General features: G+C 36.0%; 1 protein-coding gene across 3 annotated transcripts in view; it reads left to right on the top strand.

The window, feature by feature from the left end:
• The window catches only part of LOC106667422 (sodium/calcium exchanger 3-like), a 31,399-nt gene extending 12,744 nt beyond the window's left edge, over positions 1 to 18,655 (top strand). Inside the window, exons 2-12 of one of the 3 annotated variants that reach the window (XM_014395375.2) lie at positions 9,033 to 9,277; positions 11,746 to 12,277; positions 12,340 to 12,475; positions 12,538 to 12,831; positions 12,899 to 13,134; positions 13,198 to 13,391; positions 13,448 to 13,592; positions 13,660 to 13,838; positions 13,895 to 14,045; positions 17,790 to 17,968; positions 18,081 to 18,440. In XM_014395375.2, the coding sequence (XP_014250861.1) occupies positions 9,035 to 9,277; positions 11,746 to 12,277; positions 12,340 to 12,475; positions 12,538 to 12,831; positions 12,899 to 13,134; positions 13,198 to 13,391; positions 13,448 to 13,592; positions 13,660 to 13,838; positions 13,895 to 14,045; positions 17,790 to 17,968; positions 18,081 to 18,323 (2,532 nt within the window). In that variant the 5' untranslated portion in view covers positions 9,033 to 9,034 and the 3' untranslated portion in view covers positions 18,324 to 18,440. Of the gene's footprint in view, positions 1 to 9,032; positions 9,278 to 11,745; positions 12,278 to 12,339; positions 12,476 to 12,537; positions 12,832 to 12,898; positions 13,135 to 13,197; positions 13,392 to 13,447; positions 13,593 to 13,659; positions 13,839 to 13,894; positions 14,046 to 17,570; positions 17,750 to 17,789; positions 17,969 to 18,080 lie in introns of all 3 variants that reach the window. The other 2 variants (XM_014395374.2, XM_024225080.1) reach the window with 2 other exon arrangements.
• Positions 18,656 to 21,923: the final 3,268 nt, after the last annotated feature.

The raw sequence follows: 21,923 nt of genomic DNA, 5'->3' as shown, positions 1-21,923 counted from the left end.
TTTAGTTGAGATGAAAAAAGTTAATGGCACGAGCGGGATTCGAACCCACGATCTTCGGCTTGATACGCCACTGCTCTACCACTTGAGCTATCGTGACCTCGATCCACTCGGACATCAACTTCCTATCTCAACCCCACCTTTTGAATTTTCCCTCCTTTTTGCCATTTTTCAAATTCGTTGGGGGTTGGATTCTCGACGTCAATTGAAATGGCCACGGAGAGCTTTAGTGAAGTGTACTTCATATTAATTTTTTTTTAATTCACTAATTTCGTGGTCCGCTTGACCAATTAAATCATTACAATTAGATAAAAAAGTCAGTGTCACGGGCGGGATTCGAACCCACGACCTTCGGCTTGATACGCCGCTACTCTACCACTTGAGCTATCCTGATAGTATGTACATTGACATAACTACCTGCAATGACTTGCTTTTAACAATTATTTACGCACAAATTTTTAAACTTGCAGTGACAAAAAGACTGTAATTATTACATTAATGGAAACAGCCGAAGGTCATGGGTTCGAATCCCGCTCGTTACACTAAATTTTTCATGTCAGTCAAGACCTTAGATAAAAAGAATAATTAATATGGTCAAGACAAAGATATATGGATTGAAATCTTACGACGTTAATATACATGTTTAAAACAAATGTGTTCGTGATAAGTCTATTAGGTCAATGCTGAGGACGACATCAAACGAAATCGATATCGTTTATTTATTCTACATTCGCTGTAATTGGCGGAAGGTCAGATCCGTAACGACATTTACATTGCATTTGATCTATTACCTTAGTTTAGAGGTTGGGTTTAATAATCCATTGGTACTTAACAGTCAAACGAGCATAACAAAAAGGAGAAACGGGCCGGAGACAATCAGAAATGATCAAACCAATTACTGGATCGGGCAAATTGCTCAAGTTTGAATTATTTGCTCAACAACCGGCTTAAGAAACAGCGCATTACCAAATTGTACGTAAGACTGTTTTCCTGTCAATAGGACTAATATTTCCCGTGATACTAAATTTATCGCCTAGTTCAAATTGTAAGATTTTATACACAGAAAGGCAAAAAATTCCACCCAACTGATTTTTTTTTCTCGATAAAAGAAAATCCTGAAAATTTGTCTTATGATTTTACCAATAAACATATGTTTACGCTATGTTTTAAATTTGGAATATCAATTAGACGCAAACACTCTTAATCCTTAATCCAAAACAAGGATACAGGATTTTTTAATGTTAACTTTTGACGGAATTATATGTTTATTCAGTCTCATTTGAATTCTAAAGCAATAAACTGTTTAGTTTTTATCATTGTTTTCTTAATTTCAATTTTTAAGCATAAAAATGCCTCTTAGTGCTGAAGATGTTGCGCGTGGTGTGGCACTTGATGATGGACGTTCCGGCGGCTATTGCCATCGGAGTTCCCAACGAAACTATGCTAGACGCCGTTAGACGTTTTCAAAAAACTGGGTCCTACCATAGAATGCTCGGTTCTGTACACCCAAGGGTAACAGAACCACAGGATGACCGTTTTGTGACTTTGTGTTCCGAAACTGGCACCTTACTGATGTTCAAGTGATTCTTCAGCTCCAGGAAGTTCGAGGTTGTCCAAATTTCTGAACGCGCTGGTCGAAGAAGGTTAATTCAGTATGGACCGGCTTTTCACCCCTTATGAGGACCTGAATAGTCCAGAAAACCCAGAGTTACACTGCTCCCATTTGCTCGAGAACACAGCCATTGGTCTTTGGACGATTGGTCTGCTGTACTTTTTACAGATGAGTGTAGATATGCTCTACGATATCCAGATGGACGTGAAAGAGTGTGGAGAAGGCGAAATGAAAGGTAGCAAGCTTGTAATTTTGCCCAGAGCCAACCTGGTCAACGTAGCTCAGTGATGGTATGGGCGTGAATTTTAAAGGAGAGTTTTTAAACTTGAAAATGGCTCTTAGTGATGAGGATGTTGTGCGAGGTGTTGCACTTATTGATGATGGACGTTCCACCTAGTATGCGGTTATTGCCATCGGAGTTCCCAACGAAGCTATGCTAGACGCCGTTAGACGTTTTAGTTGTAGTTCCTGGAGGATCTTTGATGGCCACTCGCTATGTGGATGTTACGAACATCTTGCGTCGATGAAATCAGCGACAATCCTCTCCTAATGAACGATAATGCCCCTCCATTAGTCCTGGCATAGTACGAACCTTCAACACCATGACATCAGGGTCTCAGCCTGGCCAGCCCGTTCTCCATTCTTGAACACCATCGAACATTTATGGCATAACCTCAAAACACGAATAAGCACTTCCTGATACACTCCACGATCTTGAAAGGACTCTTCGTGAAGATTGTGCTAACCTCCGGCAAAGAGACATTTCCATGCTGGTAGAAAGTTACTTTTTTAGACAAAGACTCAATTATTAAACGTTAAAAAACATGAAACTTTGATTAATATTTAATAATATATACAAATCAAGTTTCCGAAAAGAAGTCAAAGATCAAATTAAAGAAAAGAGGCCTGGTAGAAAGTTACTTTTTTAGACAAAGACACACATAGAAGGCACGGTTTTGGACCCCCTAGGGTAACAGAACCACAGGACGACCGTTGTCGGGCTTTGAGAATTTTGAGGAACTAGCACCTTACTGTTCAAGAGATTCATCAGCTCGAGGAAGTTCGAGGTGTCCAAATTTCTGAACGCACTGCTCGAAGAAGGTTGAATCTATATGGATTGATGGCGTTTCACCCCGTAAGATGACCAGAATTGACCAGAACAAATAGAGTTGCACGGCTACCATTTGCTCGAAAACACAGCCATTGGTTTTTGGACGATTGGTCTCCTGTACGTTTTACAAATGAGTGTAGATTGCTCTACGATCTCCAGATGGGTGTGAAAGAGTGTGGAGAAGGCGAAATGAAAGGTACGAAGTCTGTAATTTTTCCCAGAGCCGATCTTTTCAACGTACCTCAGTGATGGTTTGGGCGGGAATTTCAAAAGAGAGTCACAAGGACTTGGCTGTTGTTCGTAGAGGTTCTTCGACAGCCACTCGCCGTGTGGATGAAATTTTGGACCATCATGCGTTGCCTATCCTCGATGAAATCACCGGCAATCCTATTCTGATGCATGATATCGCACGTCTACATGTCGCTCGCATAGTAAAAACCTACCTTCAACAGCATAGCATCAGGGTCTTAGTCAGCCCCTTCTCCAGACTTGTACCACCATCGAACATTTATGGGATAACCTCAAAAGACAAAGCATGTCCATCCCCTCCATGATACACTCCACCATCTTGAAAGGACGCTTCGTGGGATAACCTCCAGCAAGGAGACATTTCCAGACAGGTAGAAAGTATGCCGAGGCGTCTTTGAGCTATAATTAAGGCAAGAAGACGAAATACGCGATATTGAAATGTTAATTAAAAATCTAAAACAAATTTTATCTGTCCGTCTTTTCTTAAATTTTTTAATACTTTTCATTTTCCTTAGCAGTTTACATTTTTTTTTTTTTTACTTTTTTAGACAAAGACTCAGTTATTAAATATGAAAAAACGTGAAACATTGATTAATATATAAAAATATATACAAATCAAATTTTTTGCCTGTCAGTGTATTTTAAGCTGGATAAATAATAAATATTAAATGATTAGTGATTCGTATCTTAAAATTTATCTTTTCTCGTTGTTGAAAAGCCATGTCAATCTCAATTTTTACTCTCTATGGGTATCTTTTAGCCTAATCTTATTTATTACAAAATGTGAAAAGTGATCGGTTATACATATACATGCAAATTGATAAAACAATCAAGAAAAGATATAAAATGAATAATATCATTGATATAATTCAAAATAAACCAATGTCTAATTCTATTAATACTTTATAAAATAACATTTCAAATTTAAAAAAAAAAAACATTTAATAGGAAAAATAAATCCGTCATGCCTTGAACTTTCCTAATTGGTAAAATAATCTATATTGCCTTAGGAATAAAAAAAAAGAGTCTAAATTAGGAAAATTATCTACATGTCGCACAAAGGCCTCCATGAAATGTAGTCAGTATCGTCAGTACTGATTAAAATGATAATTTATCTGGTAGAAGATCGGAAAAGAAAAAAAAATCGGAGAAGCAAGTCTTCAAAGCTTTTTACCCGGGTTGGAATGCAGGGCCGGATTCGAACCCGGGTCCTTTACCTTACATTGATGAGCGCTGTGTCAACACCTAAACCTTTGCGGCCACCGACGCCCTATTTCATAGGTATTATTTTTTTAATAGGTTTATAGGAAAGTAAAATGTCGGAAGGTTATCTGAGGAATTCAAGAGTTGGAATTTTAAATTGGAATCTAAGTTCATGATAGAGGAGAGTAAATGGAGAGTATGGGAGATAAATAGTCCTCAGGAAAGGATTCTGAATGGCTTCTATTCGAGTGATGTATTTTTTATGCTAAGAAGACTAGACTACATATAAGAATTAGGAAACTATAAATTGCATGAGATGAATAAAGAAATAGCTCTTTGTTGGGTCATAGGTCATGCAGGAGGTCGGCATAACGAGACGGTGGATAAACTGGCGAATCCGCCTCGCTACGACTACCCCCTGAACAGACCCATCCCAGCAAGCGACTACAAAACCAATACAAAAAACTGGCAAACGGCTTAGTTTGCATCTTCTGTGGGAAAATCTTGCATCTCCTTATTCCCCATTCTAAGAAGGAAACCGTGGTTCGCAGAAACCTTCGGCCTCTTTCAGACGAGGCGGTTTGGTTGATTCGGCTAAGTTGCCCGGTTGACTCTCAACTAGTTTATTGCCGTGTGAAGACTTTATTTTGCTGGTTTCACACCAGGCAACTTGTGGAATCATCCTCTCTTCCCAACGGGAGGTCAGTACCCAATTAGGACCCGAGGAAGCAGGAGCACGTCTTGTGCTAGCTCTTCTGCAAAAAGAGAAACAAAAAGGAGGGAACGCAGTAAAGAAAAGCGTGGATTTATCTGTTGTTATAAAATTGGGAAACGGGCGCTTTCTCCCAAAGCTGTGCTACTTTCGTCCTACCTTCGCTTCTTTTAATTTTCTCGCTATACGCCTCACACCTCATGACCCATATCTTTTCAATGAACTTGCACTTTGAAACTTGCAATTGCAACGCTTTCTATGGTGAACTCAGTTGACTCAACAATGCCGAGCAGTGTCTTTTGACTTGAGTCAAGCAGTGGGGATGAGAACGTGAGAGGCACATGTGCCTGCTGGCCACCTGCCTGGGCGGACGGTTGACTGCGTGTGAAGGGGTTGGGGCGATTACCAAACATTTTGCTACCACGTTACACTCCTTGACACCCGTCTGTTGAAATAGTTGAATTAACTAGTCTCCTCGTCTGAAAGAAGCCTTCTTCTCCATAATGTCGCGTCTCCGTACTGGGCATGGCATATGTGGCGCCTACCTGTTGGGTGTTGGTCTTCCCCAAAATGTGAATGTGAACTAGAAAACCTCAACCATATTATGATGAGCTGCAAAACATTCGAACTGCAAACAGGAGATGTGCTTCAAGCTTTGGAAGGAAGTACAGCTATCTACAGAATTCTGACTCCATATGCAATAGCCAAATTTCATTACAATGCTTCCTGTATTTTCTGTTACAATTTTAACCTTTTCTTTTCGACGCTTTGTTCTTTCAGGAGATTCCGACGGCGGGTCTCTCCGCGGTGCGTGCCTCGGGGGCCGTCGCGGTTTAATTTAGTCTCTGACCAATGGACTTTGACAAGGGTCATTTAAAAAAAAAAAATTAAAAATAGGATAGGAGATAAGACACCCGCTCTGGCGGCATTCTAGTCTATTTTCAATGGAGTTTCATCCAAAAATAAAATTTCGCACTGATCCGAATCCGCCTTGTTACATCCAGCTTAAAGGTAAATTCGGGGGGGGGGGACTTTTGGCTAATTAGACGCTTTTAGATTCGAATCAAGCACGGGTCAAAAACTTTTTCCCCGTGAGCAATTCCGATTTGTTCCCACGTTGCACGTGGGCCGAGACCTTCAAAAAGAAAAACAACTAAACGCCTGCTGAGATAAAAAACCGATCTTAAAATAGCCAGGATTGGCGAAGGTATCGGAGGGGCAATTTTGACATCAAACGTGGACGCACCAAAGTCTTGTCAATTCAACGACGAGGACATAAGAAAAATAAGTCGATTTCATGAAAATTAGATGAACGGGTCGATTACGACCGTGAGCAATGGACATAATAAATAATAACTGGCCATTTCCGACTTCAAGGAGATGACGTGTTCTTAAATCGTTCAAGTCTCTGTGCATTGATACAAATTTTAAATATTTAGTTACAATATTTTGTTTGTCGTGCCTGATCAGTTTTTTTTTCTATTTTCAAACATTTTACTGGATTTCTTTAGTTTTCTAACATCCTGGTCAGCCTAACCTCGCTTATTTTTGTTAATTTACGTTTCGGCACTCCATCTTCAGTGTATGGGACCGAGGTAACGTATTAAACAATAGGTTTATCACCCTGCAGACCACAATAGAAAAAATCACAATTGTTTATATTTTAACTAATTATACTTTTAATCTAAGGTCTCGGTTGATATGAAAAAGCAAGGGTCACGAGCGGGATTCGAACCAACGACCTTAGGCTTGTTTGTACTGGTAAAAAACAAACGAGGAAAATCTCACCAACTTGAGCCAAAGGCCAAAAAAAGCTTCAATAATATTCAATCAATACAACCTTCTATGATCATATCGAATCATGTTTGCAGTTCGTATCGTAAATCGGCTTTATTCTGGTGATTTTTACACTAGTTTTTAAGTTAAAACTTTTTAAAATTCTGTTTATAAACACCTGGCATCCCTGGTAATGTTTTTCACTTGAATAAATTTGCTTGTACACAAATAAGTACAGCAAAAATAATAAAATAACAAACAGATTTTCTGAATTTCTTTGTAAACGTTTTTCTGCATTAACACTTTAAATATATATTTTGTTGGTCTTTTACTTTTGAGGACCCTATATAACTGTCAAATGGTAAAAAACCCTTTTGAAAATTTTTGTCTGTTTTATTTCAATTATTCAAATGTAGAAAGGCACAGTAAAAATTAAACAAATCTCACTTGTATTGAAATTCTACAAACAGATTTTCTCAACTTTTTTGTAAACATTTTTCTGCATTAACACTTTAAACAGATTTTTTGTTGGTTTTTATTTTTGAGAACCCTATCCAGGTTATTCTGTCAAATGGTAAAAAATCCCTTTTGAAAATTTTTGTCTGTTTTATCTCATTTATTCAAATGTAGAAAGGCACAGTAAAAATTCAACAAATCTCATTGTATTGAAATTCTACAAACAGATTTTCTCAATTTTTTGTAAACGTTTTTCTGCATTAACACCTTGAATAGATTTTTTTTTTCTACATTAACACCTTGAATAGATTTTTTGTTGGGTTTGTTTTTTGAGGACCCTATCCAGGTTATTCTGACAAATGGTAAAAAATCCCTTTTGAAAATTTTTGTCTGTTTTATCTCAATTATTCAAATGTACAAAGGCTTCGTAAAAAACCAAAAAATCTCACTTGTATTGAAATTCTACAAACAGATTTTCCCAATTTTTTTGTAAACGTTTTTCTGCATTAACACCTTGAATAGATTTTTTGTTGGGTTTTTATTTTTGAGGACCCTATCTAACTTATTCTGTCAAATGGTAAAAAAATCCCTTTTGAAAATTTTCTCTGTTTAATATCAATTATTCAAATGAAGAAAGGCACAGTAAAAATTCAACAAATCTCACTTGTATTGAAATTCTACAAACAGATTTGCTCAATTTTTTTGTAAACGTTTTTCTACATTAACGCCTTGAATAAATTTTTTGTTGGGTTTTTTATTTTTGAGGACCCTATCCAGGTTATTCTGACAAATGGTAAAAAATCCCTTTTGAAAATTTTTGTCTGTTTTATCTCAATTATTCAAATGTACAAAGGCTTCGTAAAAAACCAACAAATCTCACTTGTATTGAAATTCTACAAACAGATTTGCTCAATTTTTTTTGTAAATGTTTTTCTACATTAACGCCTTGAATAAATTTTTTGTTGGGTTTTTATTTTTGAGGACCCTATCCAGGTTATTCTGTCAAATGGTAAAAAATCCTTTTCGAAAATTTTCTGTCTGTTTAATATCAATTATTCAAATGAAGAAAGGCACAGTAAAAATTCAACAAATCTCACTTGTATTGAAATTCTACAAACAGATTTTCTCAATTTTGTTTGTAAACGTTTTTCTACAGTAACGCCTTGAATAGATTTTTTGTTGGGTTTTTTTATTTTTGCGGACCCTTTCTAACTTATCCTGTCAAATGGTAAAAAATCCCTTTTGAAAATTTTTGACTGTTTTATCTCAATTATTCAAATGTACAAAGGCTTCGTAAAAAACCAACAAATCTCACTTGTATTGAAATTCTACAAATAGATTTTCTGAATTCCTTTTTAAATGTTCAACCAATGTTTTTCTCCTGACTAAAAACCTGTAAAAATTGTATAATTTTAACCTGTCAACGTATTAATGCTGAACTTGATTAATTCAGCAATTTAAAATAACTTTATCACATAAAAAAGTCTAAACATAATGCGAGATGCATAATGCATGTCTCAACAGTTTTAAAACGATTCAGCATTTTTCTGTTGTTTGCCTCTGTCGTTCACCTAAGGGTAACTTTCTTCTAGGTTCATCTAATTCATACTTTGCTTTATTATTTACTATTTTTATTATACTTTGTCTGTCCTCTGGCTTTGGTTAAAAAAAAGGGGGAAAACATTTCTTTATAATTAATTTAGAGTTTGAATAAAAATTTTCATGAAATTTGTTTCCCCTTTGTTCCATAATTTCTCAGTTGTTTCGATGTTTAAATTCAACACATTACTAACATACAATTAAGTTCGTTAAATTAAGAAAAGTAATTAAGTTACTCCTGTTGTTTCTATTTGATATAGTTCAAATTTTATAGTTAGAAAAAGATTAGAGACAAAAATATCTATGCTGGATTTCAGGGATGAAGGAAGAATCGCAGTATCTTTACGGACCACCGGACATATGCAGACCAGCGTTGCTGCTGCCTGTGCTCGACGAGCGGGAATGGAACTACAGTTTCAGAGCATTCCTTTATTTCCTGGGCCTTCTGTACTTCTTCCTTGGAGTAGCTATTGTCACCGACATTTTTATGACATCGATCGAGACGATTACAAGCAAGACGAGGAAAATCTATTTAAGCAAAACGTCCTCAAAGCTGAAAAGGGTAAGTTTAACACGATAGTTGAAATAAGGATGTTGAATCAGGAGACACGAGGATAGCTGTAATAAAATATTGGCGTACTTATGCTTCCAATATCAAGGCAGCATATGCCAGTGCTGTTAGCAGTTCAAGGTTAGGTCTGTCCTGTTCATCGACATTAGTCTCTGGGACTATTGACAAACAACCCCAACAACACATACACGTTTTAACTTAAACAGTCACACTCATTCTTAAATCTTTCCTATTTACTTACCACTTACTGATGCTGGAGTAGTTGATATTTCTCCAACACCCTTTCAAATGCTAAATAACCTAATTGAGTACTCTTGTGCTATCAGACTTCTCACACTACTATTCACGCTAATATGCATACACAATCTTGCAAAATTTTTAACATAGTATTTTTTATTTTAAAAAATAAGTTAAAAGAGCATCTCTGTTTTTCTAAAAATGAAAACAGGGTACTTAAAGACATACTGCCATGCTCAAGCACAATCCTCATAATAAATTGGCATTCCTACTTGCTCCCTGGAAAGAACCAAAGAGAATCTTTCAATTAAGACATAAGGTACAAGAGCGTCCTTTCTCTGCAAACTTTCACCCAAAAGTACCTTCAAATTTGTACAGGTTATCCCTAACCGTGTTTGTGTTAATAACACCAATTGTTCCTCTGTTTAGTTAAATTTAATTATCATTTATAAAATAGTTGTATTTTTCGTGTTCATATTTAAATATCTATGTCAATCAAGTTGAAAGTGTCAGTAGGTTTGAGAGTGGATGATCTTTGTTACGCTGTCATTCAGTTTCACAAATTTCATAAAATGAGATGGTATTAGGCCAAATGTGTTTGTGAAAAAGAAACCACTGAGAATAGATCGGCCTTGTAAAGCGATCAAAGCTGATCAGATCATCATCTGTCATTAATTAAAATTTTTGCACATATTTTATTACATAATAGCATGAATTTTAAACTCAATTGAACCAACTGAGCCAAAAATAATTCTTTTGTAATTAAAAGTTGTCTCAAAACGAATAGATTAGACAATGCTTGACAACAGTTTGCGACGACAATCTTTGTTTAGATAGTGGCTTTTTTGGCTTTTGTGTCCATTTGTGAAAAATGAGAGTGCTAAAGACAATGGGCCATTTGAAAATGAGATTGAAAATATCAAATAGGCTAGCGACGACCTTCGGCCCATTGAACTGTGGCCCTGGTAAACCTTACTCTTCTAAGTGGGTCAATGGCATTCCCATAATTGTCCATCAATTTCAGGTGGGTTAAAAACAGTCCCTTTGGCAATGGTGACAACATACACAATCATAATACAGCCCAGATGGGACGGCCGACTGAAAAAAGTCCTCAAAGTAACAGTAGATGATAGACTGGATTAAAGAATTTTAAAAATTTCATAGATACAATTTGAATCCAATGTTTAAAATTTAAAATACACACGGCTTACTTAATTACAATAAAAATTAATTTCCATGTAGTTTGGATGATATTACGACTTTAATGATGTTGGAAAAGTTTACATCACCCCAAAACAAAGAAAATTAAAAAGTACTTTCGTGTTGTACAGGAGAGCTTAATGTCCATAGTATTCATTGAGGGGTCGAACCATCGTACGTTGTATAATAGTTTTTCATATTATTCTGAATTAAAAATAATTGAAACTATTTTATATTCGAACCCAAAACATCTAGCATGGCAAAAAATATAACACAGCCACTGCGTACCTAGTTAATTAACAATTTTGCATATGTTTGTTGATCGACCTGCAGATCATCTATGTAGGGTTCCAATCTTCGTAGAGGTCATTAGACAGGTGAAAAAAAGAAGATTAATTACTGGGTTCACCAAGCTATCTGCATGTTACAGTGCCATCATCAGGGTTACATAACCTTAAACTCAAAACTCTTTTACAATTGTTTTCCATGTTAATTGTTTTTCTTCATTCTTTGGAAAATATGTATAGCATTGTATTAATTTTTAATATTATGTTTAACATTAATTTTTAATCGTATGTTACTGTGTATTTATTTTAATTTGTAATAAAATGGGGGCCCTGATGATGGCTCTGTAAGATGCTGAAAGCTTGGTGAACTCAGCAATTAGTCTTCTTTTTTTCACCTGTCTAATGACTTCTACAAAGATTGGAACCATACATAATTTTGCATATTTTAACTTTTGAGTTAATTTTTTTCCCTTTCTATACATACAAATTTGGCAAATAATCCAACAATCTAAGAATTCTTTGCAATATAAATTGTAAATAAGATTAAATATGTTTTGTTTCACGCAACAGGGATTTGCCAAAATAAAAAGAATATTGGTAATTATTATTGTTCATTTTTTTACAACACCTATATATTTATATTAAAAAAATATAAAAATTATCACTTAATCTATTGTATTACATTTTCATTCTTTTTGTGTTCTTCATTAATAAATTAATTTTTACACTTAATAGAATGGAAGTTATAATTCGGTTGGTGGAGTGGTCGCTGGGTTAAAGGAGGATGAGCCGGAAGTCATCGAAGTTAGAGTTTGGAACGACACAGTCGCCAATTTGACATTAATGGCATTGGGCACATCCGCGCCCGAGATTCTGCTTTCGATCATTGAAATCATTGGCCATAACTTTGAAGCGGGACAGCTTGGGCCTGGTACGATAGTAGGATCTGCGGCTTTCAACCTGCTCATCATCACAAGCATATGCATGCTTGCACTTGACGGCGACGATACGAGACGTATAAACCGATTCAAGGTGTTCATTGTGACTGGGCTATTCAGCTTCTTCGCCTACATATGGATGTTCATCATACTTCAGGTCATCTCTGCAAATCGGGTCGAATTATGGGAAGCCGTCCTCACCTTCGTCTTTTTCCCCCTGCTGACGCTTTTCGCATATTCCGCTGACAAGGGATGGTGCGGTCTTGGTATAATCAGACAAAGCAAAAACAAACAGCAGCTTGAACTAGGGCCTTTAAGAGGTGACGAAAGTAAGCCTAAACTTACTACTAATTTTAAATCAATTCTGTTTAATTAATTTTTATTTGTTAAGATGAAAAGGTCCTTGCTGAAAAATTATTCTTCAGAGAAGGAAAAATTGACAAAGACAACCTTGTCCGATTTATAAGAGAAGTTAAGAAATACGAAGGATTGACAGATGAAGATGCTGCAGTACTTGCAGCGGCAAAGTAATTCTAACTTGACCTCACCCTTTCAGGCAAAAACTAAAATTTGACTGAAAATTTTACAGATTAGTGGACAATCAGCAGCATTCAACCATGTGGTACAGGATAGGCGCTGTTAGAACTATGTCTGGTGGAAGGAGGCTGCGACCCATTCTTAGTTCAAAGCTCAAACAGGTCTACGACACGATCAACGAACATCCTCATGGGCCTGATCTGGGAGATGTCCCACCACCGCCAGACATGGTCAACAATGCTGTCATCGAGTTTCATGCAGCAACAGTTGCGGTGAAAGAAAATATCGGAAAATTTGGAATCACAATCTGGAGGCACGGAAACCTTAATGAACAAGTTCGTGTCAGGTAATTTTTTTTTTTTTAATATGTATTATTAGGTTAGGTTTTTTAACAAGCTGCCTTTTTTTTAAAGAGTACAAACTATCGATGGAACTGCTAGAAAAATCGAAGACTATGTACCAATAAATGAAATTATTACTTTCGAACCTGGACAGAAAGAAAAACAAGTCATCGTTGAAATTGTCAACGATAACAAGTGGGAGCCAAATGAGGAATTCTTCTTGAGATTAAGCCTTGTCAGAAACGAGGATCAAAACGTCGAACTTGGACGGATGGCTATCATGGAAGTCACTATACTCGATGATGATGGTTCGTTGAACATAGCTGATTTTTTTTTTTTTTTTTAGTAAAACAATTTTTTAACATTTCCAGAACCTGGGATATTATCTTTTGAAAAGCGCGGCACTATTGTCAAAGAAAGCGCAGGAGTAGTCACAGTTGATATTTTCAGAACAAAAGGCTCAGACGGAGAAGTGTCAGTACAATGGAGGACTATAGATAAATCTGCGATATCAGGCCGGGATTACAAAGGCGGTACTGGAACGTTAACTTTCAAGCATGGAGAGGTATTATTTTTTTTTTAAACATAAATGAGAAGCAAATTCTATTAAAAACATGATAGGTTATGAGGTCTCTGCAAATCCCGATTGTTAATGATCTCGAAGCAGAAAAGGATGAGCATTTTGAGATTGAACTATTTGCACCAACTGACGGCGCAAAGATTGGAAACATAAACAGATGTGCTGTAACGATAACTAATGATGACGGTAATTGCAAATAAAAAAATAAAAAATAACCTCAAATTTTTATTCTATTGACAATTTTTTTTTTTAGATTTTCATAATATGATGGATAGACTCATGGTAATGACGAACACAAACATCGATTCATTTCGTGTGTACAGAGATACTTGGGGTCAGCAGCTCAAAGACGCTATGCTCGTCAAAGGCGGTGATATTGAAAACGCAACGACCTCTGATTACGTACTTCATTTTGCTTCGTTCTTCTGGAAGGTGATTATAATTGATAAATTTAAAAATTCGTTTGCTAAGGAAAAAAATATTTCCAGGTACTCTTCGCCTTGATCCCTCCGCCAGGGATTTTAGGAGGCTGGCTGTGTTTCTTAGTTTCGCTCGCTTGCATCGGCATGATGACCGCCATGATTGGCGATCTTGCCACGATATTCGGTTGCCTTGTCGGACTAGAGGACACCATGACAGGTAATAGGCAAAAAAAATATGTATACAATTTTTTTTATTTTTTTTTAGCAGTGTGGTGTCCAATATGAATGTTATGAAATCGATATTTTATATTATTCAAGAGGAGCAATCATTTTTCTCACTTTCGCTAGTTATGTTGTAGCGCTTAGTATATCTTTTTTGGCATTGTGATCTGTATCAGGCATGATTTTATAAATTCGCTTTTACATTTTTATCATTTTCCATGTATAATTCAATTCAAGTAGTTGGTGAAAATACGATGGCTGTAGAGCCTTTTATACTGCGTCCATAAAATATAGTCATTTTTAATTGATTTAATTAAATTAAAAAGTAATGTAACTATCTTTTTTACCCAAAACTGAACAAATTAGGGTTATTTTCTCTGTGCTTGTTCACATTGTTTTATTACGTCAACTTTGCTGACAAAAACAAACAAAATAACAGACGGTATTCTTTTACACCAGATTCTGTGAATTTGCTTGTACTGATTACGGCTTAAGGAGCAATTCACAGTTCTCTTGAATACCAGAAGCCAGCTTCACATTGCGACACCATTCCCCTGAGAAGCCAAAACAACAACAACAACAAAAATTCTGAAGTCGTATGTCACATTGTACTGAAAATTTTTATACAAGGCTAAAAAGGTTAGAAACTGTTGTTGCCCAGCACTATCGGCTCTACCATCATGAAGGCGACGCGAGCTTTGATGGTGTGCAGAGAATAGCAGGAAGGAACTGGGGATGTGGCCTGGAAACCCTGCTATGGATGTACACCATGATAGTAAGACCCATATTTGCAACAAGTAACTAAAAGAAAAGAACTCACAAAAATACAGACTTGCATTTGCCTAACTGGAGAAATGAGAACGTCCCACAGTTAGCATGGGAAGAGTATTGGGACTAGGACAGCACAGAAAATTATCATTAGTATAATCAAAGAGAAACGTCCAACAGGAATAAAACTAAAATGGAGAGATAGCAACTAAATAATGTAAGACCATCTGACGTGGCTCCAAGAGACAAACATGAACAGGATGTTTGAATTCATTAAAAACTTCCAAATAAACCTATGTACCAAAAAAGTATGGGAACGAGAAACTTGCATCCTGGAAAATCTTAAAAGAGGTTACACTGACAAAAAAATCCTCATAGGATCAGACAGCCAAGCAGCTATTAAAGAGTTGGCATGTAAAAGAATTACATCAAAACTAGTCAGTGAATGTATCCAAAATCTCCAAAACCTGGGAAAACACAACAACCTGATGATATCTTGGGTGCCAGGGCACAGGGGAATTTTGGGTAATGAGGAAGCAGACAGACTGGCCAGAGGAGGATCTGCAAGACCATACATAGGCCCTGAACCTATACTTGGGATAACAAAAACAAACATAGAATCCTCCATCGCAGAATGGATCCAAACAAAACAAAGAGAGAAGTGGATAAACTCTAGCGGTGCTAGACATAGTAAACTTATGATGAAACAACCCTCACCAAAATTGGCAAAAACACTGCTACAATTGGAGAGGGCAAAACTCAGAGGAGTGGTGGGACTACTAACCGGTCACTGGTATCTGAGAAAACATCTACACAACATGGGTATATACAGCGATGATCCCATTTGCAGATTATGCAATGAGGAGGAGGAAACAGCCAATCATATCATCTTCGAATGCGAAGCCAGCTCAATGGAGGTTTAACCTAACGTACGAAAAAGACTCAGGTCAGACTGATACTTCTGAGAAGGATTGAGTCTATTGACTAAACTAGGGAACTGGGAAGGTACAATAAGCCAGAAGGCTGCAGTGCCTGGGGAATACGAACCACGCTTCCCAGTATCCTTTCCACCATACCATACCATGGGAACGAGAGGGAAACACCATCATTTGGTACACAGATGGATCTACAACTAAAGAAGGTACATGGGCGGGAGTCGGTCCTGGAACCAAACACTCAGAACCCATGGGATAATACACCAAGCTGAGATTTACCCAGAGAGATGTACTCAATTCAGCTTGACTAAAACAAGAGCATAGCTATCATGTCAGATAGCCAAGCAGCCATCAAAGCACTAAGCTCAAATATCATTAGTTCAAAGATGGTGTTGAACTGCAAAACGCAGAACAAAGTCAGCCTCTGCTGGGTCCCAGGACACATGGGAGTAGAAGGCAACGAGAAAGCGGACACCCTTGCAAGGAAAAGCTATACCGCTGAAAAGACCCGAACCCTTCTATGGCATAGGAACCCACACTATCAATGAGTATCTCAGATAGGACAAAAAGAAAATGAAGGAACAATGGAATTCACTCATTGGACACAGGCAATCCAAGAATCCCCTAAAAAATTTCGGAAGAAAAGAAATTATAGAATGTGTCAAAGGAAGCAGGAATAAACTGCGATTCTTAATAGGATTCTTAACAAGACTTCTAAGTAGACAAAGATTGGAATAATCCAAGATGGCACATGCAGATTCTGCAAACAATAACACACCTACTAACAAACTGCGGTGCTACACTAGCCCGCAGGAGGAAGTGTTTTGGGATGTACAAGGTGACCATAGAGGAGATTCAACCATTGAAACTGGTGTGCTTTAGGAGAGAACGGGGAATACAATAGGTCTTAAAGTGTGCAGTACCCTTGCAGTACACCCCGACTATTACATCTACACAGCACTACATCTACTATTTCAACCAAAACACAAAAAAATCATAAATGACCCTCTTATATGTCTAGTCGTACAATAAAGTCTAATTAAATTTTGAAATTCCATTAATTACTCACAATCACTTTATCTTTAAGTCAAAAAGTTCATCATTTACCACTTTTTATCTGATAATCCAACCTGCTTGAAGTGAATACGATCTGTCCCTCTATATTTGTTTTCTCGTCTTGAAAAAAAAATTAATTAGCCGATATTTTTACATCAGTTAAACACATAATTCACCTACAAGAAAACTTATGTGCTGTTGCATGTTTGTCTTTTTGACGTTGAACTTGCTCTACAGTAATTTTCATCTAGTTGTAACCTGATCATTCTAATCCACATACGCAGATTGTTTTTTGGCCAGACGCACTTCACCGTCTTCGGTGGTTGGTTTGTAACACGACAAAAGACACAACTGGCACAATAACACATTGAACGCCCACCGAGGATAGTGAAGTGCTGACTCTGGCAGACAAAACCATTGAGAATATGCAGACCATGATGATAAAGGTTGCTATTGGTAGACCGTTTTCTTTGAAAATTGATTTGAGTACAGTTTAATAATTTGTTGATAACGATTGTTTAACATTTATTTTTAAATGAATACGGATTTTAGTTTAACCTATGTGCCATTAAATATAACCTAACCATAACAATACCATTACATAAGGTTAGTTCACAAATAACTTGTAAGAATAAACTAACATTTAATTAAACATAATTTTTAGTGTTGTGCAGTAGTTAAAGGCATGGTAGATTTTGTGATAACATGAATGAAAACTAGGCTTTGTAACACAGAAAAGTGAGATGAGTGTTTGTTTGCAGCAATTACTTTTGTCGCTCTCGGAACTTCACTCCCTGATACATTTGCGTCTAGAGCTGCTGTAAAGAATAGCAAATATGCCGATGATGGCGTAGGGAATATCAACGGAAGCAATTCTGTTAACATTTTCCTAGGTCTAGGACTTCCGTGGATGATGGCCACTATTTACCACACTGCTAAGGTTAGTTGAGAAGATTCATTGTAGCGATGCTATTTTGTAGCCATTACCCTTGTCGCTTTGGGGACCTCATTGCCAGACTTGCTGGGTGCGAGGGCCGTGACCAGAATGGAGATGTTCGCTGATGGCTGTATAATCCACATCACAGGAAGTATTGCCGTCAATGTCCTTATGGGGGTCGGAATGCCATGGCTTGTCGCTTCCGCTTATCATATGATCAAGGTTCAACAATATAAAAAACTATAATTCTATAATTCAATTTTTTTTTCTAAACTAAAATTGTTTGAAAACATCGTTATTAATTTTTTTTTTTTTTTTTGTTTTTATTCCTCAGGGTACGCAGTTTATTGTTCCCGCTGGAGGTCTTGGATTCAGCGTTCTTCTTTATTCTATTTGTGCAATTATAGCTTTTGTGCTTTTGCTCGCAAGGCGAAACCTTTCCTTCTTTGGCAAGGCGGAAATTGGTGGCCCTGCTGCCGGCAGGTACACATCTGCAGGACTACTCATTTCGCTTTGGGTGACGTACATCGTCCTCTCCTATCTACAAATCCATGGGACGATAAAAATCAATATTTGAAAACATTGCCTTCCAATGGAGTCTTCCTGTCTCATATTATTTTTTAACCAATTGAAGACTTGATCAAAAATCTTTTGTAAAGACTTATTTCCTTTGTATTTTATAAATGTAAATATTTCTTATTTTTATTTTTAACTAAATGTCTAAAAATAAGATGCCTTAATTTATATTATGTATAGGTAAATATCAAGCTTTAACAAATATTTTTGTATTTTTTATTATCACTCACTTTAAATTTAATAAGTTAAATGTAAAATTAATTTTAATTTTTTGTATTCGCAGAAGAGAAAGTACAAAAAAGCTTCATTTTAAAATAAATTATATTGATAAAATTTTTAAAAATTATTTTGTTACATTTCCTTGATAGCCGAGTCCATTTGATGATTGATGAACACACTAAATGTCATTTATTTTATAATGATGGATCTTGCTTAACCCATTTGTGGCCAATGGTACTGTGAATGAAAAAGTGAACCATTTTTCTCTCCTAAATGGGTGCGTTAAGAAATTAGGTAAGCATTAAACAAAATTTTGACATCAATAAGTGACAAATTTTGACTGTTGTGAAAATGCACTTTGGCCGTAAAGGGTTTGAGAACTATCAATCATGGATGTCAGTAGAAAAGAATGTTTCTTATATTTTTCTTAGAATATTTCTTCCTTGTTCCATTTTCAAATTGAAAATTTGACAACAAATGGTGAGGGCGCCACAAGGGACAACCCGGTGTGGCGACTCTTCGCTGTAAAGGTTTAAATTCGGAGCATATTTGCTAATGGAGCTTTTATCAAAAACAACAGCACTGCGGTAATTTAAAAACCTCATTGATAAATAAATTTTAAAAAAAAGTATCGATAATTTCTCAAATAGTAGAATACCATTTTGAAGAGGAATACCGTTACATTTCCTAAATATGTAAACTGCCATGTTGTGGAATCCATTGCTCCCAGTTCTTTGTACAAATTTTTACCAGATGTCTACCTGTCGAACCTGATATCTTCAAGCTGTGGTTCTTTAGTTGGGTGTCACGGGATCAAACCTCTTTACGATACTTTCTCTATGATTCACAATTAAAATTCCATGGGCTGTGCCAGAATTCAAACCCAGAACTTCTAATGTTGCAAATATGAGTGGGACACCCTAACCCCTTGGCTCATTCGGTCCTCCTCAGTTCGCATAAGGCACTTTGCAATGTATGTTTTATATCTAGCTCCACCATTTGTATTCTGGGTTCAAGATTTTCCAGTATTTACTAGAGGAGAAACTACAAACAGTGGCCACCAACTTTTTTCAGATTTTCGTTCTGTAATTGACCACGCCATTCTTGAGGGTATAAACGTTTCCCAAGGTTCTATTGTAGTAATTCAAAGTAAATGGTTGATCAATTTAAAAGGTCAAATCTTTTTCTTTTTGATTAGGGTAGATAAATTCATGACTGGTTGCAACTGTGGCGATATTTTTATCACTTTTTTTTTTTTTTTGTATATCATTGCTGCCACAGTGTTTGTTATTTTTCAACAATTCCAGCTAAAAAAAAACACACTTAGAAATATGCATATCTGATTTAAAAAAAGTAAAAAATAGGCGGCTATGTCTAGATGTCTAGTTTCAGCAAATATGAGACTATACTACATCATCTGAGGTTGTACAGGTTTTATTTTAAATTTTCATCATTATTATACAGGGCTACTCGAGTTACAAACTTTGCCCGTAGAGTCTACATTCAAAATGGAACAAAAAAGTCCTAATCAACTATGGTCCGAATCTCAACAGTTTCGGAGTTATTCCTCTTTTTCCAATTTTTTAAGATTTCACCTTGCTTCAAATAAACAATGATAACTCCAAAACTGAAAGGTTTTGGACAAATCCGTTGATACCATTGAAAACTACGTTAAATTTCCAATAAGTTTTTTCAAAATCGGAAATCAATTTTACACTGGAAAAAAGCCCAACGCAATGGTGATATTCATACACAGGGTGTTTGGTTACTCGTAACAAATTTGGCCAGTAGATTCTACATTCAAAAAGGAACCAAAAATTCCTAATTAACTATGATCCGAATCTCAACAGTTTCGGAGTTATTCCGCTTTTTCTTATTTTTTAAGATTTCACGACCTTGCTTCAAATAAACAATGATAACTCCAAAATTAAAAGGTTTTGGACAAATCCGTTGGTACCATTGAAAACTACGTTAAATTTCCAATAAGATGAGATAATACTAAACATGTCAACATTCGTGAAATAAGCGTTTTAGTAGCCAGAACATTGAAAAAAAATTTTTTTTCAAAGTTGAAAAACTTACTATGGTGATTCGAAACTACTATTTTTAAACCTAGAGCCAAGCAAATTCCAGAAAATGTACTCCATTTAGTATCCTTTTTAGTGGTGTAATTGCTTTTTTAATTACTTTTTTCAAAGTTGAAGAAATTGACGAAGGAAAAGAAAAAAACGTAAAAAAAAAGGATTGGTTATGTGGAAAGATTAATAATAATAAAAAATTAAAAAAACTTAAGGAACTATCTCGGTCAGAACCCAAATTGTAAAAAGATTAATAATTTCATTCAAAATTTCCTCAAGTTTTTTTATTTTATTTTTCCACCGTACCAATCTATCAGCCACGGTTTTTTCATTTCCTCCATCAATTTCTTCATCTTTGAAAAAAGTAATTAAAAAAGCAATTACACCACTAAAAAGGATATTAAATGGAGTACATTTTCTGATATTTGCTGGTCTCTAGGTTTGGGAATGGTAGTTTAGAATCACCATAGTAAATTTTTCAAATTAAACAAAAATATATTTTTCAAAGTTCTTGTACTAAAACTCTTATTTCATAAAGATTTACAAGTTTAGTATTGAGCACATCTTATTGGAAATTTAACGCAGTTTTCAATGGTATCAACGGATTTGTCCGAAACCTTTTAGTTTTGGAGTTATCATCGTTTATTTGAAGCAAGGTCGTGAAATCTTAAAAAATCAGAAAAAGTGAAATAACTCCGAAACTGTTGAGATTTGGACCATAGTTAATTAGGAGTTTTTGCTTCCATTTTAAATGTAGAATCTACTGGCAAAGTTTGTGACACAAGTAGCCGAACACCCTGTACGAGCGTAAATATTGCTGTGTAAAATCTACTATCCATCTCTTCGAACAACATATCTCGATTGAAACAGCCATTAGAAATAGAAACGGTCAGGTAGCCTTATCGGGTAAAAATCGTTAGAAAAGCTGCAGCTTTCACCCCTGGCAGGCGTGCATCTGTCCCTTCGGAGCTCAGGCGTCCCACCAGGAATGAGAAAAGAGGGGAGAAAGACTCTGTTGGATGGGTTCAGAGCTGGAAGTATCCTTTTTAGTGGTGCAATTGCTTTTTTATTACTTTTTTCAAAAATGAAGAAATTGATGGGGGAAAGGAAAAATAATATGGCTGACAGATTGATAAAGTGGAAAATTTAAGGAAACTTTGAATGAATTTATTAAACGTTTTAATATTAAAACTCTTTTATTCTGGAGAATAATAATACAATAATTCTTTAATCAAAGTTGCAGTCGTGTTGGTAAATAAGCAAACACTTGCACTATTTCGGATTCAAACACAAATTTAAAAAAC

The sequence above is a fragment of the Cimex lectularius genome, unplaced genomic scaffold (assembly GCF_000648675.2).
Source record: "Cimex lectularius strain Harlan isolate CLEC.00 unplaced genomic scaffold, Clec_2.1 scaffold10, whole genome shotgun sequence".
NCBI lineage: Eukaryota > Metazoa > Arthropoda > Insecta > Hemiptera > Cimicidae > Cimex > Cimex lectularius.
The sequence above is the reverse complement of the archived record's forward strand: the minus strand, read 5'-3'. Positions and strand labels throughout refer to the sequence as shown.